Here is a 23,463-nt window from a genome sequence, read left to right on the forward strand (position 1 = left end):
GGAGCGAGACGTGCTGAAGAGCCTCTCTCACTCTCCTCTGGAGCGTCTGGACATGGCTGATGCGGTCCTCCATCAGGACACCAGACACAGAGAGCTCATGGAGACGCTGTACACCGCAGACAGAAGCAGCCTGCGCTCAGAGATCCAGCAGCTCAGAGCTCAGCTCACACAGCGCCACCACCAGGACACCGCCGGTATCACACACACTCCTCACTGTCAGGTCATGCTGCACGCTTCAGCACACACTGCATAAAGCTCTCTGTTCTTCAGGACTGGAGAGAGAGAGCGCTGCTGCGGTCACATGTGCCTCTGATCGACTGGAGGAAGTGAAGACCGAACTGAACCAAACTAAACTAGAGCTAGAGAGCGCTCTGAACACACAACACACACACCTGGAAGAGCTCCACGCACTCAGGTGACACACACTCAGCGTTTATACACAGTCTATGTGACCCTAGAGCAGGCAACCAGTCATGTTTTGTGAAACTGAGATGTATGCATCATCTGAAAGCTGAATAAATACTCTTTTACCACACACACACACACACACACACACACACACAGATCTAGAAGAAACTATGATAGTGAGTGAGTAAAGCTGATGTGTGTGTGCAGGGCGGAGGTCTCTCTGAAGACGTCTGAAGTCCACACACTGACCGACACACTCGCCCTCGAGCAGAAGAGAGCCAGAGAGATGCAGTGGGCCTTTGAGAAGGAGAAACACAAGACTGACAGGAAGCAGGAGAGCGACAGAGAGGAAGTGGAGGTAAAAACATGAGTGGTTTAGAGCCATAGGAAATCAGTCTTCTTCCTCTAAAAAGTTAATTAAATTGCATTCCTCAAAATGCATGTCTAATTAATTAAAATCATGAACCTTGATTCACATCCGTTTATTAAAAGTTTTACAAACTTATGTTTTATTTTCACCAAATTCTGTATTTTTGCATGTCTGCTTATTTGAATGCATAAAACAACTTATTTTTTTCCCCTAAAATAGTAAAAAATAAAAAATTTGATTATCAAATGAAGGCACAAAACATTGATTTGATTCATCTTTTAATTATTGAAAATTAAGCAAACTTTATTTTTTGGCAAACAAAGGTGATTTACTATTACAGTTAAAACATGGAAGAAATCCTGTGTTTATTCCTTTAAAAAATGATTTTTGTTTTATTTTAATAGTAGTAGTAGGTTCTGTACAATCTACTGAAAACATATTAATAAACACAATGTCTTCAAATTAAACCAGACTTTTATTTTGAAGCCTTGCCGTGAATACCTTTACAGTTCTGTCTGTGTATGTGACTTAGTTTTACTTGAATCAAACGGTCAAATGCTCATGAAGTGAGTCTCTAATATTTACAGATACTAGTCCATATCGGGATTTGTGAATTGCATTTTTATGACTGGATTTCGTTCACGTTTTCTGCACAGTATAAATCATATGGCCCTAGTGTTTTACATCAGTGTTGTCTCGTGTGCTTCATGCATCTCTGCAGGAGCTGAAGCTGGTTCTGGAGGAGCAGCGGGGTCGTGTGGAGGAGCTGTCCAGGTCTCTGGAGACGGAGGTCAGCGTCTCCTCCGAGCTGCAGGTGTGTGTCCTCTAACACTCGGAGTGTGTTTCACTGCGCCCGAGCAGGAGCTTGAGCCCTGTGTGTGTGTGTGTGTGTGTGTGTAGGTTCAGTTAGAGGCTCAGAGAGCTCGATCGGTGGAGCTCAGCAGCACTCTGGAGAAACAGAAGGAGCTGAACGCACAGCTGCTCCAGCGCTTCCAGACGAGCTCCACGTCTGAGACACACGACACCCTCGAGCAGACGGAGGACACCTGCAGCCAGGTGACCAGCATCACACCTGTGCACTCCCCAACTCATCAGTGCATGATAACACTACAGTACCCTTAGTCTTAGAAATATGCATAGAAATGCACTCACTTTCTCCACCTTTGAAACATTTTTAACCTCTTCTAAACCAGGCCAAGTGAAAAAATAAAAATAAAAATAATGATCAAAAATATTATGAAAAATAATATAATATCATGGCCAGTCTTGATGGATAAATTCATGTCTGACCTGCACAATATTTAAAAAAGCAGTTTATTATATACATATGTATATTATTTAAAAATTACATTTCTACAATTATTTTTAATATATATTATAATATAATTTGTATAATATATATATATATATATATATATATATATATATATATATATATATATATATATATATATAAAACGATGTATCATAATGTGCATTATTCATCACCTTATATTATAAAAGGTTACATATATTTGGTTTATATTTATATAAATGAGTAATAATTATTATATGTAATTTTAATATTAGATGATAAAATATAGCGTTAACATTCAGAGTATTCCAATTCATACATTCTACATTTATATCTAAATTTTGTACTTTTTATTTTTTATTTTATTTTTATTTTAAGTATTTTGATTTTAAAATCCTTTTTATGTAAAGCACTTTGAATTACCATTTTCTATAAAATTTTCTTTATTAATAAACTTGACTTACCTACACATTTTAAGCAAAAAATGCTTAGGTTTTAAATATAAAATATTTAAAATAAAATCTAAAGGTTTAATATTATAATGTAAGTACAGTGATATAGTTTAGTAAAATTATATAATTTAATTATAAAATGGTCACATTAATATTAAATAATGTTGCTGTGTGCAGGTGGAGGCCGGCGTCCTCTCCGTGGAGTCTCTCCTGCAGACGCTGCAGACGCAGCTGGCCGAGAAGCAGACGCAGGTGGAGCAGATGATAAAGGAGATGGAGAGACAGAAGCTGGAGGCGGTGCAGTGCAAACGACAGTGGGACGAGGAGAAATCCAGCCTCACCCGTGTCGCTGCGCAGGACCAGAATGCATTGCAGGCCGCACACAACAGCCTGAGCAGCCTGGAGAGACGGGCGTCCGAGCTGCGGGTGGAGCTGGATGCAGAGAGAGAGAGTGTGAGGAGGCTGGAGACAGACCGAGACAGACTGCAGGAGACTGTGAGACAGCTGGAGGACAACCAGAGCGTGAGATCAGACGCCCGGCCGCAGGATCAAACCCGTGACTGCGTGTTGCAGACGGGAGATGCTCTGAGCTCAGATCCTAAACACAGGGACAACATCCTCAGCAGACTGCAGCTCATCGTCAGCAAGATCAACAGCCTGACCAGTGAAACCCCGAGCAGGTAAAATAAAAACACTGACGATACAGGTTTCAGCAAAAAATATTTGTTATAGTTTTACTGTAGGAAAAAGTTTGGTTTTGCAGGTGTTGCAGCATGTGAGCTGTGTGTGTGTGTGTGCAGGTTATCTGGGGAAGCGCCGGATCGGGACAGTCTAGCATGGCTGCACAGTAATGTACAGGATGTGTTGTCACTGTTACAGCATATCCCATCAGCCCCCTCTGCTCTCCCCGAGGTGAGTGAGCACACTGAGGCAGATCGAACAGAATTTGGCTTATTCATGTAACACTTGATATATAAAAGTGTGTGTGTGTGTGTGTAGAGCGCCGCTCTGCTGGCTGGAGGATCATTCAGTCTGAACGAGCGTTTGCTGAGACAGAACGCAGAGCTCACGGGATTCGTCAGCAGACTGACGGAAGAGAAGAACGACCTGCGAAACCAGTTACTGAAGCTGGAGGAGGAGCTGCGCAGATACAGAGCGAAGAAAACCAGCGTCGAGAGCGTGAGTGAATCAGTGAATCAGTGAATCAGTTACAGAGTGAAGAAAACCAGCGTCGAGAGCGTGAGTGAATCAGTGAATCAGTGAATCAGTTACAGAGTGAAGAAAACCAGCGTCGAGAGCGTGAGTGAATCAGTGAATCAGTGAATCAGTTACAGAGTGAAGAAAACCAGCGTCGAGAGCGTGAGTGAATCAGTGAATCAGTGAATCAGTTACAGAGTGAAGAAAACCAGCGTCGAGAGCGTGAGTGAATCAGTGAATCAGTGAATCAGTTACAGAGTGAAGAAAACCAGCGTCGAGAGCGTGAGTGAATCAGTGAATCAATTACAGAGCGAAGAAAACCAGCGTCGAGAGCGTGAGTGAATCAGTGAATCAATTACAGAGCGAAGAAAACCAGCGTCGAGAGCGTGAGTGAATCAGTGAATCAGTGAATCAGTTACAGAGTGAAGAAAACCAGCGTCGAGAGCGTGAGTGAATCAGTGAATCAATTACAGAGTGAAGAAAACCAGCGTCGGGAGCGTGAGTGAATCAGTGAATCAATTACAGAGCGAAGAAAACCAGCATCGAGAGCGTGAGTGAATCAGTGAATCAATTACAGAGCGAAGAAAACCACCGCCGAGAGCGTGAATGAATCAGTGAATCAATTACAGAGTGAAGAAAACCAGCGTCGAGAGCGTGAGTGAATCAGTGAATCAATTACAGAGCGTAGAAAACCACCGTCGTGAGCGTGAGTGAATCAATTACAAAGCGAAGAAAAACACCATCGTGAGCGTGAGTGAATCAATTACAGAGCGAAGAAAACCACCGCCGAGAGCGTGAGTGAATCAGTGAATCAGTGAATCAGTTACAGAGTGAAGAAAACCAGCGTCGAGAGCGTGAGTGAATCAGTGAATCAATTACAGAGCGAAGAAAACCAGCGTCGAGAGCGTGAGTGAATCAGTGAATCAGTTACAGAGTGAAGAAAACCAGCGTCGGGAGCGTGAGTGAATCAGTGAATCAATTACAGAGCGAAGAAAACCAGCATCGAGAGCGTGAGTGAATCAGTGAATCAATTACAGAGCGAAGAAAACCACCGCCGAGAGCGTGAGTGAATCAGTGAATCAATTACAGAGCGAAGAAAACCACCGTCGAGAGCGTGAGGGAATCAATGAATCAGTGAATCAATTACAGAGCGAAGAAAACCACAGTTGAGAGCGTGAGTGAATCAATGAATCAGTGAATCAGTTACAGACTGAAGAAAACCACAGTTGAGAGCGTGAGTGAATCAATGAATCAGTGAGTCATTTACAGAGTGAAGAAAACCACCGTCGAGAGCGTGAGTGAATCAATGAATCAGTGAATCAGTTACAGACTGAAGAAAACCACAGTTGAGAGCGTGAATGAATCAATGAATCAGTGAGTCATTTACAGAGTGAAGAAAACCACAGTTGAGAGCGTGAGTGAATCAGTGAATCAGTTACAGAGCGAAGAAAACCACCGTCGAGAGCGTGAGTGAATCGATGAGTGAATCAGTGAGTGAATCGATGAGTGAATCAGTGAGTGAATCGATGAATGAATCAGTGAGTGAATCGATGAATGAATCAGTGAGTGAATCGATGAATGAATCAGTGAGTCAGTTACAGAGCGAAGTAAACCACCGTCGAGAGCGTGACTGAATCTATGAATGAATGAATCAGTGAATCAGTTATTGGCAAAGGAAAAAAGCCACTGCAGACAGCATGGGTGAGTTAATGAACAAATGAATCAGTGAATCAATTAAAGACAGAAAAAAGCACTACAGAGAGCACGAGGGAATGAACCAGTTAATTTATGAATCAATTAATGAACACAGTGGTTGAGAATGAAGCTTCAGGCATAGTTCTAAAAAAAATGTGCAATCTAACCCCCCCCCCCCCCTCTCTCTCTCTCTCTCTCTCTCCCTCTCCCTCTCTCTGTCTCTCCCTCTCTCTCTCTCTCTCTCTCTCCCTCTCCCTCTCTCTGTCTCTACCTCTCTCTCTCTCCCTCTCTCTCTCAGGTGTCGAGCCGGGCTGTGGCGGAGCGTCAGGAGCTGATGTTATTCTCTAGCGAGCGAGAGTCTTGGGCTCAGGACAGGAATCGTTTGGAGAAGTCTCTCCGTCAGGCCGAGGCAGAACTGACCCGTCTGAGAGGAGAGATTCGCTCTGATGCGCTGCGAGATCTGACTGGAGCTGATCTGGACAACACGGCTCTCAGGGTGAGCGTTCACACCAACACAGCTCAGCGTTTACAGCAGACGCTTCACCTACTCACCGCATCTGTCTCCACAGAGGATGTATGGGAAATACCTGCGCTCCGAGAGCTTCCGGAAGGCCCTGATCTATCAGAAGAAGTATCTTCTGCTGCTGCTGGGAGGATTCCAGGAGTGTGAGGAGGCCACGCTGTCTCTGATCGCCCGCATGAGCAGCTTCCCTGAACACGGTCTGGAGTCTGTGGGGCTTCAGCGCAGGGGTCTCACACGCTTCAGATCAGCCGTGCGTGTCTCTATCGCCCTCTCCAGGTACACACACTGCACTGCCACCTTCACTAACACCAGACCACACACACATTCACCTGATTACTGACAGACACGCCCACAGTCATTCAAGGATTTAAGATGAGGGTATTTCAATACATTTAAAATACATTCACGTGTTCACAGTTCACATGCTGGTTAATGGTAATAGTGTTTATTTTACATTTTATTTTAAATATTTTAAGATTTATTTATTTTTTCGTGTTTTTTTTTTTTTTTTTTACTAAATATTTTAGGATTTTTTTTATTTTAGTTTTTTACTTTTTTTTCTATTTTTTAATTTGTTAGTTATTTTATTTTAATTTTTGTGATTAGTTTTATTTTATAATATATTTATATAAGATATAGTTTTTATATAAAGTTATTTTGATTTAATAATTAATTGTAAAATTATTTTAATTTTTAAAAAAATATTTGATTAATTAAATTAATTATTAACTTTTCCTTACCTCACGAGCCCCAGTTTGAGAATTGCCCTGTATTAACATGAGTGAGATGTTTCAGGTTTAATTTCTAAGTTGGACATTACCCATCATCCCCTGTCTCAGAGTCTTGTTTTAATCCTGATGTGTGGTTTGTGCAGGATGAGGTTTCTGGTGAAGCGATGGCAGAGAGCAGCTGGAGGAACGACGCTCAGCAGAAACGGCATCTCTCAGATCACAGGTGACACATAAAGAGCTGATTCGACCAGAACAGAACAACACACACATATTGAACAGCATTTATTTGAAATAGGAATCTTTTGTAGCATTGTGAATGTCCCTTCTGCGTCCCTGCTGAACAGAAGTTTTAATGTGTTTGTGTTAAACACTGAAGGTGCTGATGTGAGGAACGAGTCGTCGTATCTTCACCCCGGCGGTGCGGACGTGTTCAGAGAGAGACGAGCGTCCAGCCGAGGACGCACAGGACGAGACTCTCCTCGCTCCGCAGCATTGCTCCAGCACAGGTACAAACACAGCAGTCTAGACGCACACAAAAAACAAGAGTTTGAAGCGAAATTGACGTGCGTCTGAGGCGAAATCCGCTCCTTTACATTGACTTAACATTGAATAATTAGAGCCAGATGCTTTAGTCAAAACCTATTGTAAATATGAAACTAAAACCGCCAGTAGGTGGCAGCAAGTCACTGTTTTAATGAGCGAGTCATTGAATCATTCATTCAACTGATTCGGTCTTTATGAATCATTGATTCACTCATTTTATCCAGTCGACTGATTCATCCAGAAACAAAGCAAGTGACCTGAATCATTGACGCACTCAATTCATCCAAACAGTGAATTCATCCAGAAACAAATAAAGTGACTGTCTTTATGACTGAGTCATTGAGTCATCGACTCGTTCAAACAACTGATTCGTTTAGAAATAAAGCCAGTGGTTCTCTGTACGAGTGAGTCGTCCTGCATCATGTTCATCAGATCTCTGTAAGATCAGATCAGGACGGGCGGCTGTGTTTTAAAGCGTGTGCTGATGTCTGTCTGCAGGTTTCACACGATGGCCGGTGATGCCGGAGGTTTACCGTGTTCACACCTGCAGAACTACGACCCGGACCGCGCTCTCACGGACTACATCTCCCGTCTGGAGGCTCTTCAGAGACGTCTGGGGAGTGTGACCACAGGTGAACACTGCCTCCTCACCTCAGATACAGGAGAACAGTCTCGTCCTTACTCTGAGATCAGGATTCCTCTGATTTACAGATATAAACCTAGTTTCAGATCGTTTCATTTATCGGGATTGTCCACAATTCAAAAACACGATCAGTCATTTAAAAAGAAACATGGACAAAAATACTGGGCTTTTTGTTTCATTTGAAAAGAAGAGGAAAACATCTATGAATACATAAATAATCAATGATTTCAGCTCAAGATTGAGCCTCGACTAAATATGTGCTGATATAAATATTTATTTCATGAAGGGCTGACTGTAATTAACATATGACATAAACCATTTGAATGTTTTTTTTTTATTATTTGTTATTATTATAACAGTATATATTAAATTATTATATATGAACAATGGTCCATTTTGCATTTTTTAATTATTTTAATAAATTTTTATTTTAATTGTTCAGATATATATATATATATATATATATATTTTTTTTTTTTTTTTAAATGTGTATATTTATATATCTATATATCTATATCTATATATATTTTTTTAAATGTGTATATATATATATATATATCTATATATATATATACACACAAATATATATATATATATAACCACAAATATATTTAGTATTTTTACTATATCTAAAAGCATTAAATAACACAAAAGGTGCATATGTAACACTTCCTGAATGACAAACGCTCACTGTCTTCTGTAATGTTATTTAGAAATGATAGAGGGCTAGATTTGATTTGATTAACAGGGAATGGATTGCCCTGCACTGATTAATGCTTGGAGTTCATTGTGATTTGATGCTGATTGAAGTGTTTTTGCCGCAGGTTCCTCTTCGTACGCTCAAATGCACTTTGGAGTCAGAAGATGAAGGTCTACATTTACATTGATACTGGCTTGAAGAATCTCAGATGCCTTCTCTTGTGCTGAGCTGCTGTGCTTTTGTCTTCTGATGATAAACCTGTACAATTCTGTGGGACCAAAACCATGTTTGTTTTCTGTCTTTTGTGTGTGTGTGTGTGTGTGTGTGTGTGTGTGTGAATCATCTTATAATCAAGCTTTCGTTGGCAGCACTTGAAACGGCTTCAACGTCTGTACATTATTTCTACTTCATTTGTTGTAAAACAATCACGTTACTATATATTTGTGGAATGCTAATTTAAGTTGATTAATTTAATGGAGACGTGTTGAGAGAGTTTGGACCAGGACGGCTGCTATCGGACGACACGAGCGAGGCTGTACTCGTCACAAACACTAACGAAGCTCGTTAAGGCTTTGTTCGGGCTGTAACGTGTCGCTGTTATCAGATACTCTACACTGTGTTTAATTCGCTCGCTCCCGTGAAAAGAATTTGTAGAAGACATATTTTTGTAAAGGTTGGAGCTTCTGGGTATTTTGTCAAAACTCAAATAAAGATTAATATAATATTTAAAAACTGCCATCGACTCTGGTCTCTTGTTTTGTATCCTGGTTCATTTTTCCAGTGTGATATATAATAACGTAATTTATGCGTGTGTTACAGGTCCCAGGCAGTCGGGAAGACAAGAGTTAGCTGTTTTCTTAACGGTCCTCTAGATGTTCTTTCCAGTTCTCCTTTTCCTTCTCTTGAAATACAGCAGGTGCATTGGTCAGCCCAAAAGGAATCCTGAACCACTCGTATAACCCCCATGGCGTAATGAAAGCCCTCAGCCATAAACCCTTGGTGGTATGCCTTCCCTTGGTCAAGGATGGAAAAGTATCTGTAATGTCTTGTATATGAGGCAAAGGATGTCAGTCTGCAACTGTCTTCTTATTAAGTGAACATAGTCAATGCAAAGTCTGAGTGAACCATCTTTCTTTCTTACTCATACAACTCATCAAGTGAATGAAAGCATTTGATAAGCTTTTTTTTTTATTATTGTTATTTGATATATCATGCTGTCTGAACTCGAGTAGATAGACTTCAATCTCTTGTTTTATGATAAACAAACTATTAAGAGAATTCAACTTGTTTTATGGTCCACTAACTCCGTCCTCGTGTTTGACTGGACGATGGGAACGCAGCGTACCGGAAGTAGCAGACTCCGCGTGTCTTGAGGAGGTTTTCAGCTCGTCGTGAGAGAGTTTTGAGTGTGTGAGTGTTTCTTGTGAGTGTCTGAGGGTGTGTGTATGTATGTATGTGTGTGTGTGTGCGTCAGTCTCCTAGTGTGTTTGTAGTCTGAAGTGTTTATCGGACGCTAGTTCGCGTCTCACCGTCTTTCAAATGTGTAGCGCGTCGAATCAGTCCCTCAGCGCTGACAGTTTGTGGGTATCGCTTCTCGGCCTTTTGGCTAAGATCAAGTGTAGTATCTGTTCTTATCAGTTTAATATCTGATACGTCCTCTATCCGGGGACCATATATTAAATTGATTTTTGGGTACTGGAGATGGAATAGGAGCTTGCTCCGTCCACTCCACGCATTGATCCGGTATTGCAGTACTTCCGGGACCGGTGCATCCCCACATGGGGAAACTAAACAGTGAAAATGAGAATTAATTATGATAAGTTGCGTGTTACTTAAATTATATGAATTATAATTCAATACGAATTTTATGAATAACAACAAGATTTTTTAAATTGACTGTTTCCGTAATACAAAATAAAGGAAAGTACATAAAGTTAAGTGCCACATATTAAACTAGTATGCATGCTTATTGAGTTCATGAATGTCACAATTTAATCGACAAGACAGTGGTATCCAAATTTACATACACAAACTAAGAAACGTGTTTTTTTTTGTTCGTTGTTAATTATGAGGTTTTTCAAAGCCAAATATTATTCAGAGATGATTCTAAACTATAATAAAAGACGGTATGATCTGATATTCTATATTATTTTTAAATATGAGCATAAAGTATTCATAAAATATTTTTCTCATTCTGAAAAAATAATCCATACACTACGTCTAAATTTTTCTTATTCATGAGTTCTTATGATAAACCATAATTAAAACGAAGTGTAATAAATGGAGTAATAACATGGCAACATTTCCATAAGAACAGCTCATATGTCATAGGTAAATTGATTTATAATATTGCCTGATTGGCAGCTGTTTGTCCTGCGGAAGACATGTCTGAAAATTAAACCCGGTTTCGTATCAAAAAATCAAATTCTGATTAGAAACCCTGTATAATTTTCGGAGTTGTTAATTACGGCTAACAATATGTAAATTAGTTCTAGTGCTAATTTGATTTGTTCTGTCAATCATTCATCATCAGAGACCAAGGAGAAGGTGTTTGTTCTCTTCTGGGCTTAAACTCCTGTCAGCTTTTACTAAAGACACACAGTAAAGCTGATCTTAATACACTTGCATTTGTAGGAGTTTCCCTTGTTTCCTTTCTACAGTATCATGTAATATTTCTATATTCAAAACTTTATATTTGAAACATTAATCTCAAAACATTGCATATAGATGTTTGCATTGTGATCTTAAACAGTGTTAATATTCCTAACATGCCACTTTTGTTCTTATGTGCTCCACTGGAGAGCAAAGATTAATTTTGTTGATACTGATTTCAGTTGATTGGTTATTATTATACCTGATTGTGTCTTATTATTCAAATTTAATAAAATAAAAAAATTACGTTTATATAAATGTATGTATTTGATGTAAAAGATGACAAAGGTTAGACCTTAAAATGACATTACAAGGGTAAAAAATGCCCCTGGATTTGAGTCAAATAGCACTTCATCGAGAGCTTCATTTTAGTCATTGGTCAGAAGGGGCTTCTAAATTATGATGTTTTTATTATTATTATTATTTTTTAATTGTTGTGATATTTGATTCATGTTTTGGATGTAAACTTGAATATTTGTTACTTTTTTGCTGCTTTCATAGCCAAGTGTCTCTGGTAAAAGAGATTTTAATCTGAATTAGTTTTTTAATCTGGTTAAATAAATAAATTAAATTTACCGTAATCCATAATAACACTTCCTCCAGTGAAAAAGTGCATCTGCTGTTGTCTCTCACAGATTAGTTTAGATCTGTTTAATCGCTGCTTGATCTGTGCAGATTTCTCTCCTGATTCAGACCAGAACACTTTTTCACTGGAGGAAGTGTTATTATGGATTATAGACTCTGTGTTTGAGTTAAAATCATCTTAATGCTGGATTTGTTCCAGCTTTTGTCTTCTCCGGTGTGCGTTGCTTTTCTGTTACTGATCTCACTCCAACTTTCTTTGTGAGAACATTTGGGCGGCGTTATATAAATCTTCCCCCACATAGTGATGTAGACATGTGGGGGCGTGTTTAAACGAGGTGTTTAGGGGTGTGGCTTTTTATTTACTTTGATGAAGAATATCTCTTTTGATTTGAGATTTTATTCTTTGCAGCTTTACGGATCTTCTTCATGCACCAAGAGCTTGTTACACTCCAAAGAAAAAGGAAAAATTTGAATCGCATCCAGGATGTCATCTGGGTATTATGATATTTAAATTGATTTTTGCTTGCTCCATCAGCTCCATGCATCGACCTGGTGTTGCAGTACTTCTGGGAGCGGTGCATCCTCATCCAGGTAAGGAAATTTGTTAAAAACATTTTTAATATGACAGTGTAGTTTTGGGAACATTCAGCTTTTGATGAGATGTGTGTTCAGAAAATTGTTAGTGAACCAAAGCAAATCAGATTTTTTTTCTTAGCTTTGAATCAATGGAACCAAATGTTTATTACATAATGAACTGCTTTGAAGCTCTGTGAACAACAAACGCTGTATGAATATGACAAAAACTAAAAATAAAACCGAAACAAGACCAAAACAGGAATAAAACCGCTTTTAGAAACTTGTTGCAAACGTTTTATTGAAAGTATAATACGTTAAATTTAATAAAATACCACTAATTTTGAAGTCTCTGTATAATATGTGGTTTTTAACATATTTTATATTCATTTGCAAAAAATCCAAATATTGAGAAAATCATCTTTAAAGTTGTTCAAATAAAGTTCTTAGCAATGCATATTACTAATCAAACATTAAGTTTTGATATATTTAAAGTAGGAAATTTATAAAATATATTCATGGAACATGATCTTTACACAATATCCGATTGATAATTGCTTAAAAAAAAGAAAAGTTAATTGATCATTTTGACCCATAGAATGTATTTATTGCTATTGCTAAAAACAAACCCCAGCGATTTGAGACTGGTTTTGGCTCCAGGGTCACAAATGTCTACAAATTATCAAATGTCTACTGCTTATAGACATTTTACACATTTTCCATACATTATAGTAGTATATCAGATTATTTTGTTATGTCTTTCATAGCCGAGAATCATCTTTGTACAAATTTTGTCTAAAAATTAGCCTGAAACCTAAAAAGGGGATGGGGAAAAATACAATGTTTTTTGCCCATATATTCCTTTTCATGTCTTTTTTATTTATTATTATTATTATTTATTTATTTATTTTTACTTATTTTTAAAAACATAGTCCTGGAGTACTCTACAAAGGACATGATATAAAATGATTAAAATATTTAGTTTAAAAAAATCAGAATTCTTATGCTCCTATCAAAATAATGACATAAAGAAAGTTTACAAAAAAAAAAAAGAAAAAAAGAAAATCTGGTTCTCAGGAAGATTATGCCAATTTTAAAAGCCAATTACAAGAAATTGGAAATTTTTAAAAGTGCTGTATTTTCTTAGAGCAGTACCTCTAGTGTAAAGGTGTTATGTCTGTTTTAAAGAATCATCAGGGGCCAAGAAACAGCACCGCAAATGGGTTTATGGCAAAATATGATTGTGTGCATTGTCCTCCATGCCAAGTTCAAAGACCGGTTAAAAAGAATTGGAAAGTTAAAAAGTGCTTTAGATTTGGATTTTGTTTAAGCAGTACCTCTAGTATAAAGATATACATTTAAATTTTAAAGTATCATGTACACTGGCCGAGAAACACCACCATGAATTGGGCTGATGGTGCAATATTGCTCAATTTGCATTGTTCCTTATGTTTAATTCAAAGGCCAATTAAACACACTGGTAAAGTTAAAAATGCTCAAAATTTGGATTCTGTTAGGACCGTACCTTCAGTATAAAGACCTTTTGTCCAATTTAATGCATCATCATTGTGGGCCGAGAAATAGCACCGCAAAATGGGCCAAAAACTTTGTTAGCACAGTACCTCTAGTATAAAAGCCTTATGTTAATAAGTATGCATGGTTGGAAACCTCTCGAATTTAATTTTTCTACAAAGTTTGTATGCATGCAAATTGTACATTACATTTCTAGTAATTGGAGTTATTTCTAATATTGTATTTTCAGAAAGTTTTGTAATATTTTTCATCTCCCCAAATTTGTCTCTACTGAAACACAGTAAAATAGAGTTTAATATGAAGCGTTATATTGACACATATTGAGAACAGAAGGATCATAGTAAACATGTAAGATTTGAATATTTAAATGTGTTTTTGTTTGTCGGACTGCAGTTATAAGCTAGTTTTTGCTTTAAAATACACATTGTTCTTACACTTCCTTGATTCGTTTAACAATAACAACGCTCGCAGATTCGCGCAATCGAATGGATAATACTGTCCACAACAACTTCGATTAAAACTACAAACAAGAATTAAAAGTGTTAAAAACTACAAACATGGCGGATAATCGAGACCGACAGTGCAACAGAAAGGCGCGATTATTAATCATTCTGATCTGCTGAAAAACATGCATTTAATGTTATCCGCGTTATATTTTACGTGCAAGTAAAAAAATGTTATCGGAGCTTTGTGTTGCTCCCATAATGGACGTGAGATTAAATATAATAGACGTGACGTATTACGTGTGTGTTTTTGTGTTTTTGATAAAGCTCAAATTGTATTCCGTTTGTGTGAGGCGCGAAGTGTATTTGAGTTTTTCATAAAGCTCAAATTGTTACCGCGCTTTTTTTCAAGTAAAGGAGGGTCGTAATAAACTGAGCATGTGTTGTTTGTGTAAAGCGCGCCGGTGTGTGTTTATTCACCGTCGACGTGATCGGTGTGGAGCGGAGTGAGTCTCTGATCGGATCCGTGTAGAACTTATACTTACCTGGCAGGGGTGACTCCATGATCAAGCAGGTGGATCACCTAGAGTGAGGATCAGCCATTGCACTCCGGGTCTCTGACCTCTATGAATTCTCCACATGTGAGAATCTCAACTGCATAATTTCTGCTAGTGGGGACTGCGTTCGCGCTCTCCCTCATAATGTGTATAAACAATAGATGACAAGAAGACGAATGTATTTACTAGGCAGAGATATATAGTAATACTTAAATACAATCCGTGTATTTCTTCAGTAATAGGTTTGAATGTTATAAGTTTTAAGTTTAACATTTGAACTTTGTTAATATTATGAAGTAGATCGTCGGATAATCAAGTTTTATTTGAAGTAAATGGATCTGGATCCGGAAGATGAGATTTCAAATCACAAATTGAATGCGTCTTCGGAGAGCCCTCGAGGATAAAATTTAACGTCTATATGCTTATTGACCACAAATGCTTGTTTTCCACTAGCTTGCATTCACACATGACGTAATCACGTAAGATATAAATTAACTAATCGTCCCCAAACAGAAGTTCTTCATGGTTGTTAATGTTGTTAATTGTTAGTCTGATAGACGGCTATGTATAGAAGGCTATTAAATTAAATCTGAACCACATCTCATTCATTTCTTGTAATGATGGTGAATATGATCTTTATTTGGACTGAACGGGATAAAACCTTTAGTGCCACAAAACAAGCTGTGGATGTTAATCATTATACACACGATAACAATGATTAATATTATTAGGATAGAATTATAAGGTTCTATCTGACATTTTTGTCAAAATTGAGTTATTCACATATTCTTATTCTGTGACAATTTATTTACATTATGTGATGTTTTAAGTTGTGTACATTTTGGGATTTTTTATTGAAAAAACAAAAAGATTCTATCTACAGAAGTCTATGGAACACAAAAACTTTAAAGCTCAATATCTCAAAACTACTCAGAACGCAGATAGAACCTTATTATTCCAAGGGGACGTACATTAAAGCGACAGATGAGCAGTAATTATTTAAAACGTTTACTGCTTTAAAAAATAAAAAAACGAACAAGGATTGATTTCTGCAATTACCCCAATAAAAATACTTTAATTTATATAAGATATGAGAGATGTTTTTGTCAACAAAGTTCTTTTTTAGATCAGGTTTAAATGTTGGTTAAAATGTAAAAAGTACATATTACTTGGTGTATAGGTCCGTTGAATGATCGGATGATACACGGACCGGACCAAAACCATGTTTGTTTTCTGTCTTTTGTGTGTGTGTGTGTGTGTGTGTGTGTGTGTGAATCATCTTATAATCAAGCTTTCGTTGGCAGCACTTGAAACGGCTTCAACGTCTGTACATTAGTTCTACTTCATTTGTTGTAAAACAATCACGTTACTATATATTTGTGGAATGCTAATTTAAGTTGATTAATTTAATGGAGACGTGTTGAGAGAGTTTGGACCAGGACGGCTGCTATCGGACGACACGAGCGAGGCTGTACTCGTCACAAACACTAATGCTGTGTTCACACCAAACGCGAATAGAGCGTCTGGCGCGAATGATTTCAATGTTAAGTCAATGCAAAGGCGCGTTTACGCGCGTCTGGAGGTCTCGCGGCGCGAATGGGGCGTTAAGCGCGGCGCGGAAGACGCGAATTCGCCTCATTCGCGCGTCTAGTTCGCGCGAATGACGCGAATTGACGCGCGAATAGGGCGTTTCGCGCGAAGGTGCTTTTTGTGCATTTAGCGTTTGACGCGAATTCGCGTCTGCCGCCCGAGTTGAAAAATTTGAACTTTGGCGTCAATTCGCGCCGCGTTAACCAATCAGGAGCCTGCTAGGAGTCACTCATTCAACAGAATGTTCCTGCAGCCTCCGGTTGTGCAGGAATACCCTTCTCCACTCATTCAACAAGGAGGAACGACTGATGTTGTCAGTGAGCAGTCAACCGGAGCTATATGACAAAAGTTCATATTTCTATAGAGACAGGAATAAAAAGGACATATATGTATATAAAAAACATATTAATAGATAAATTGAATAAAGGCCAATTGATAAGAAACGTTTCATTTTACCCCAAACGAATTATATTTTATCTTGAACCACTAAAGAGACATCAGAGCCAGCGGCAAATGTCAGAAGGTCTAGCCGAGCCGAGGCTGCTCTCGGCGGATACATGATGACGGAGCTCCCGCTGGTCGCATGGAGCTCATCTCCGAGATCGGCGAAACACATTTTTTTAAATAGACGCTGTCATTATAAATAAACCGCATATCTGAGTTTAAAACAACTACATTCTCGCCTGAAATACTTTTAAAACTACATTTCATGACACAGTAACAGTAATATTTTGAAAATTATCCGAATAAAAATGGCGGTTGAAATGCTGCGTGAACTCAGCTGGCAGAAGCCCCCCCATGACGCGAATTCGCGTCTGTTGTGAAGTTAATTCCACGCGCGAATGAAGCGAATTACTCGCGCGAATGAAGCGAATGATCTCAAAATGGTCAAGCGGCAAACTAGACGCGGTAGACGCGAATTTGACGCTCTATTCGCGTTTGGTGTGAACACAGCATTAAGGCTTTGTTCGGGCTGTAATGCTGTGTTCACACCAAACGCGAATAGAGCGTCTGGCGCGAATGATTTCAATGTTAAGTCAATGCAAAGGCGCGTTTACGCGCGTCTGGAGGTCTCGCGGCGCGAATGGGGCGTTAAGCGCGGTGCGGAAGACGCGAATTCGCCTCATTCGCGCGTCTAGTTCGCGCGAATGACGCGAATTGACGCGCGAATAGGGCGCTTCGCGCGAAACGCGCGTTAAGCGCGAATGGTGCTTTTTGTGCATTTAGCGTTTGACGCGAATTCGCGTCTGCCGCCCGAGTTGAAAAATTTGAACTTTGGCGTCAATTCGCGCCGCGTTAACCAATCAGGAGCCTGCTAGGAGTCACTCATTCAACAGTATGTTCCTGCAGCCTCCGGTTGTGCAGGAATACCCTTCTCCACTCATTCAACAAGGAGGAACGACTGATGTTGTCAGTGAGCAGTCAACCGGAGCTAAATGACAAAATAAACAGCAATAAAAAGGACCTATCTATCTATCTATCTATCTATCTATCTATATATATACATATTAATAGAAAAATTGAATAAAGGCCAAAGATAAGAAACGTTTCATTTTACCCCAAACTAATTATATTTTATCTTGAACCACTAAAGAGACATCAGAGCCAGCGGCAAATGTCAGAAGATCTATCCGAGGTGAGGCTGCTCTCGGCGTATACATGATGACGGAGCTCCCGCTGATCGCATGGAGCTCATCTCAGAGATCGGCGAAACACATTTTTTTAAATAGACGCTGTCATTATAAATAAACCGCATATTTGAGTTTAAAACAACTACATTCTCGTCTGAAATACTTTTAAAACTACATTTCATGACACAATAACAGTAATATTTTGAAAATTATCCGAATAAAAATGGCGGTTGAAAATGCTGCGTGAACTCAGCTGGCAGAAGCCCCCCCATGACGCGAATTCGCGTCTGTTGTGAAGTTAATTTCACGCGCGAATGAAGCGAATGATCTCAAAATGGTCAAGCGGCAAACTAGGCGCGGTAGACGCGAATTTGACGCTCTATTCGCGTTTGGTGTGAACACAGCATAACGTGTCGCTGTTATCAGATACTCTACACTGTGTTTAATTCGCTCGCTCCCGTGAAAAGAATTTGTAGAAGACATATTTTTGTAAAGGTTGGAGCTTCTGGGTATTTTGTCAAAACTCAAATAAAGATTAATATAATATTTAAAAACTGCCATCGACTCTGGTCTCTTGTTTTGTATCCTGGTTCATTTTTCCAGTGTGATATATAATAACGTAATTTATGCGTGTGTTACAGGTCCCAGGCAGTCGGGAAGACAAGAGTTAGCTGTTTTCTTAACGGTCCTCTAGATGTTCTTTCCAGTTCTCCTTTTCCTTCTCTTGAAATACAGCAGGTGCATTGGTCAGCCCAAAAGGAATCCTGAACCACTCGTATAACCCCCATGGCGTAATGAAAGCCCTCAGCCATAAACCCTTGGTGGTATGCCTTCCCTTGGTCAAGGATGGAAAAGTATCTGTAATGTCTTGTATATGAGGCAAAGGATGTCAGTCTGCAACTGTCTTCTTATTAAGTGAACATAGTCAATGCAAAGTCTGAGTGAACCATCTTTCTTTCTTACTCATACAACTCATCAAGTGAATGAAAGCATTTGATAAGCTTTTTTTTTTATTATTGTTATTTGATATATCATGCTGTCTGAACTAGAGTAGATAGACTTCAATCTCTTGTTTTATGATAAACAAACTATTAAGAGAATTCAACTTGTTTTATGGTCCACTAACTCCGTCCTCGTGTTTGATTGGACGATGGGAACGCAGCGTACCGGAAGTAGAAGAATCCGTGTGACTTGATGAGGTTTTCAGCTCGTCGTGAGAGAGTTTTGAGTGTGTGAGTTTGTGAGTGTGTGTGTGTGTGTGTGCGTCAGTCTCCTAGTGTGTTTGTAGTCTGAAGTGTTTATCGGGCGCTAGTTCGCGTCTCACCGTCTTTCAAATGTGTAGCGCGTCGAATCAGTCCCTCAGCGCTGACAGTTTGTGGGTATCGCTTCTCGGCCTTTTGGCTAAGATCAAGTGTAGTATCTGTTCTTATCAGTTTAATATCTGATACGTCCTCTATCCGGGGACCATATATTAAATTGATTTTTGGATACTGGAGATGGAATAGGAGCTTGCTCTGTCCACTCCACGCATTGATCCGGTATTGCAGTACTTCCGGGACCGGTGCATCCCCTCATGGGGAAATTAAACAGTGAAAATAAGAATTAATTATGATAAGTTGCGTGTTTCTTAAATTATATGAATTATAATTCAATACGAATTTTATGAATTACAACAAGATTTTTTAAATTGATTGTTTTCCGTAATACAAAATAAAGGAAAGTACATAAAGTTAAGTGCAACATATTAAACTAGTATTAAACTAGATCGCTTCTCGGCCTTTTGGCTAAGATCAAGTATCTTGTCGGACGGTTGAGACTGCGATCGCCTCTTGGAGGTTTCCTGACTCGAGATCCCTTCATATCTTGAGTCACACAACTTCGGGAGGTATATTGAACTCTGCTGCTTCGGGCTCCAACAAGTTTTAAGGTAAGGTCTTTTAATTATTTATTTTGTTATTTATTGTTGTATTTATTGTTGTTTTAAGTTTTTAGGCTGTTGGTGCCTCTATCATGTCGGCTGCCCGTGCCGGCGTGCGGAGGCACCACAGCGTGCGTTTTTTATTCAGGCAGGGTGAGGGGAAGCTCCTGGGAATGTCCCGTATGGACTTTTCCAGGAAGCTGATCCAAAAGACCTTAGCTTTTAAATGTGACGACCTGAATTGTTTGATGACTCTGCCCTTGAACAAAGGATTTGATGTTAGTTTTAAAACCGCTTCCCTACTTAGTGACTTTTGGCAAAGGTTTGAATCAGTTAAAGCCCAGTTTTCCATGTTCACTGTTGAGAAACTTTCTGATAACACACTTAAAACTGTGATTGTCAGGATGTTCAATGAAACCGTGACTGGAGATGATATTTGTGTTTGGTTGGGTAGATTTTGCACTGTTCGAGGCCAGCCTGTCAAAGTGTTAGATGAAGATGGCATTTGGACATGCTCCTGGCGAATTCCCATTAAACAATGGGAAGACGCTGGGGGCTACCAGGGCCTGAAGCATCTGCCTTCCATGATTGTGCTCGGAGAGAACAGAGGCTACATACATTATCAAGGAATGCCCAAACTCTGCAGAAAGTGTGGAAGGTTTGGTCATCTAGCTGAAGCATGCCAAGAGTTAATCTGTGGGAAGTGTAGAGAAATTGGTCACAGTTTTGATGACTGTACCAATGGCAGACGGTGCAATCTTTGTGGAGAAACAAACCATCTTTACAGAGACTGCCCTAAAAGTTTTGCCAACAAGCTAAAAATGGCCGCCCCACATGGGCAACAAACGAAGGAACAAAGGAGAGAGGAGGCGGTCCCTGAGGTTTTGGCGGGAATTTCAAATTCCCAGCCGGCCTCAGGGATTGGGCAGGAAGGAGGAAGTGGGGCGGCCACAGGGGCGGAGGCAACGGAACAGGAAATGGTAATGGAAGGAAAGGAAAGTGAGGAAGAATCACTGGTAACAGTTTCGGATGGGGTGGAAGAATCCACCGGGAGTGAGACAGAGTGTTCACTCCCAAATGCTCAGGTGCAAAAAAGACCTGCGGGGTCTCCTCTGATTGTAACGGAGGAGAAAAAATCTAGGGCAGCATATAAGCTCGATAGTTCCGATTCGGTAGATCTGGAGCGCATGTGGCCCCTAGAGTCCCCAAATGAGGTTTCCTTTTTGCACATTAAGCTAACAGCATCATCGCCAAAGGAGCCACAAGAGGTTCCCTCTGTGGCCTCTGAAGCGACAGGCATTTGCCCTCCAGACCTCAGCTCATCTGGGGAAAAGGAAAGACAAATGCTACAAGATGTAACATGATTTTAATCATATTTTTGTAGTCTTTTTATTGTCATCTGTTTTAAATGCCTCATACCTTTTTAACCCTACTGCTCATGGCCCTCACCATCTCTACTATCAATGTCAGAAGTGTGAGGTCCACCATCAGAGCACAGAGTATTTTGTCCTTTTTAAAATCTTTTAAGTCAGATTTGTTTTTATTACAAGAGTGTTCTCTGCCCTTTTTAACTAGGTACACAAAAATGGAAGAGCTATGGTCCGCGGGAGCCTCCATATGGAGCGGATCAAATTTTAACAAAAACGACGGAGTTGCGGTTTTAATTAATAATCCTAACATCTTGGTGAAGGGCAGCACTGTGGTGAGGCAAGGCCGGGCACTTTTAGTAAATCTGACCTTTTTAGACAGGGATTTTAATGTTCTTAATGTATATGGTTTTACGGAAAAGAACGAAAGATATGAGCTTTTAGAAGACTTGCAACCCCACATGCTAGGTAGGGCTCCCCTAATGGTAGCAGGGGATTTTAATTGTGTTTTATCTAAAACAGACAGGAAAAGGGTAGGGGAGGATTTCAGAGTGGACAAAACGTCGGTTTTATTGCAGGGTTTAGTCAGAGATTTTAATTTAGTCGACTGTTTTAAAATTTTGCATCAAAGAGAGGAGGGCTTCACCTGGTTCAGTGGTGATGGTACCAAAGCCTCTCGAATCGACTACGTGTTTACAAGGGACTGCCCGCCAACCGATGCTACATTAACCCCCCTTTTTTTCTCTGATCACATGATGCTGTCTTGCACCCTTTCACTGCCCATGGGTGTGACGGTAGGGGGAGGGCTGTGGAAGCTGAACTGTTCCCTGTTGGAAGACAAGAATGTAATTTTAGAATATAGGGAACAGTTCAGCCAATGGCAGACCCTCCAAGACTTTTATGATACACGTGCACAGTGGTGGGAGATGGTAAAGGACCGGACGAGACAGTTTTTTAGAAAGATAGGGAAAGAAAAGAAGAGTAGGGAAAAGAAATGCATGTTGGGGTTGCAAAAAAGACTACAAAGGTATTTTAATCTTTTAAATAATGGTTTTGATTTTAACAATGAAATCCAGGATGTAAAAAAGGAAATGTCAGTTTTAGCCAATATAGAAAGTAAAGGGGTCCTTTTAAGAAGCAAAGAGAGAGAAATTGAAGAAGGGGAAAAGTGTACCAGATATTTTTTTAAGAAAATAATAACAAGGGGTGGGGGGTTAACCAGGGTTAAAACAGGGGATAGGGAGGTTAACACAACAAAAGAGATTTTAGAGGATGTGGAAAAATTTTATGGGGCTTTATATAGTTTTAAAAAGGTACACTCAGACACCGTAAAAGAAGTTTTAAATTTTGTTGAAAAAAGGGTCGACTGTCAAAATGAGATTTTAGCCCAAGATTTGAACATTTTAGAAACCCAAAAAGCTCTTGGAGGTTTTAAAAAGGGGAAGTCCCCAGGAGTGGATGGACTTCCCCTGGAGTTTTATCTAACATTTTGGGACATTTTAGAACAAGAGCTTTTGACAGTTTTTAAAGAGTTTGAGACCCTCGACAGACTTCCAGACAGTTTTAGAATAGGGATAGTTTCTTTACTTCACAAAAAAGGTGACCGGACTGACTTAAAAAACTGGAGACCCATAACACTTTTAAATTTCGATTATAAACACACAGTAAAGCTGATCTTAATACACTTGCATTTGTAGGAGTTTCCCTTGTTTCCTTTCTACAGTATCATGTAATATTTCTATATTCAAAACTTTATATTTGAAACATTAATCTCAAAACATTGCATATAGATGTTTGCATTGTGATCTTAAACAGTGTTAATGTTCCTAACATGCCACTTTTGTTCTTATGTGCTCCGCTGGAGAGCAAAGATTAATTTTGTTGATACTGATTTCAGTTGATTGGTTATTATTATACCTAATTGTGTCTTATTATTCAAATTTAATAAAATAAAAAAATTAAGTTTATATAAATGTATGTATTTGATGTAAAAGATGACAAAGGTTAGACCTTAAAATGACATTACAAGGGTAAAAAATGCCCCTGGATTTGAGTCAA

General features: G+C 39.2%; 1 protein-coding gene and 3 non-coding genes across 12 annotated transcripts in view; all 4 read left to right on the forward strand.

The window, feature by feature from the left end:
- Nucleotides 1-23,463, forward strand: part of akap9 (A kinase (PRKA) anchor protein 9) — a 224,801-nt gene that overhangs the window by 80,974 nt on the left and 120,364 nt on the right. For 7 of the 9 annotated variants that reach the window (XM_052532895.1, XM_052532900.1, XM_052532903.1 and 4 more), the window contains 14 exons: nt 1-194; nt 271-415; nt 616-766; nt 1,500-1,592; nt 1,679-1,834; nt 2,702-3,204; nt 3,325-3,436; nt 3,524-3,703; nt 5,715-5,912; nt 5,986-6,215; nt 6,814-6,893; nt 7,047-7,176; nt 7,712-7,845; nt 8,681-9,291. The exon at nt 1-194 is cut by the window's left edge and continues 56 nt beyond it. In XM_052532895.1, the coding sequence (XP_052388855.1) occupies nt 1-194; nt 271-415; nt 616-766; nt 1,500-1,592; nt 1,679-1,834; nt 2,702-3,204; nt 3,325-3,436; nt 3,524-3,703; nt 5,715-5,912; nt 5,986-6,215; nt 6,814-6,893; nt 7,047-7,176; nt 7,712-7,845; nt 8,681-8,724 (2,350 nt within the window). In that variant the 3' untranslated portion in view covers nt 8,725-9,291. Of the gene's footprint in view, nt 195-270; nt 416-615; nt 767-1,499; nt 1,593-1,678; nt 1,835-2,701; nt 3,205-3,324; nt 3,437-3,523; nt 3,704-5,714; nt 5,913-5,985; nt 6,216-6,813; nt 6,894-7,046; nt 7,177-7,711; nt 7,846-8,680; nt 9,292-23,463 lie in introns of those variants that run through there. The other 2 variants (XM_052532904.1, XM_052532897.1) reach the window with 2 other exon arrangements.
- LOC127936295 (U2 spliceosomal RNA) lies at nt 10,143-10,333 on the forward strand. Its single transcript, XR_008148256.1, has one exon. It is a non-coding gene; the product is annotated as a U2 spliceosomal RNA (small nuclear RNA).
- On the forward strand, nt 14,880-15,040 carry LOC127936283 (U1 spliceosomal RNA). The gene has a single exon (XR_008148246.1). It is a non-coding gene; the product is annotated as a U1 spliceosomal RNA (small nuclear RNA).
- Nucleotides 19,502-19,692, forward strand: LOC127936294 (U2 spliceosomal RNA). The gene has a single exon (XR_008148255.1). It is a non-coding gene; the product is annotated as a U2 spliceosomal RNA (small nuclear RNA).

This window comes from Carassius gibelio, chromosome A19 (assembly GCF_023724105.1).
Source record: "Carassius gibelio isolate Cgi1373 ecotype wild population from Czech Republic chromosome A19, carGib1.2-hapl.c, whole genome shotgun sequence".
NCBI classification, from domain to species: domain Eukaryota; kingdom Metazoa; phylum Chordata; class Actinopteri; order Cypriniformes; family Cyprinidae; genus Carassius; species Carassius gibelio.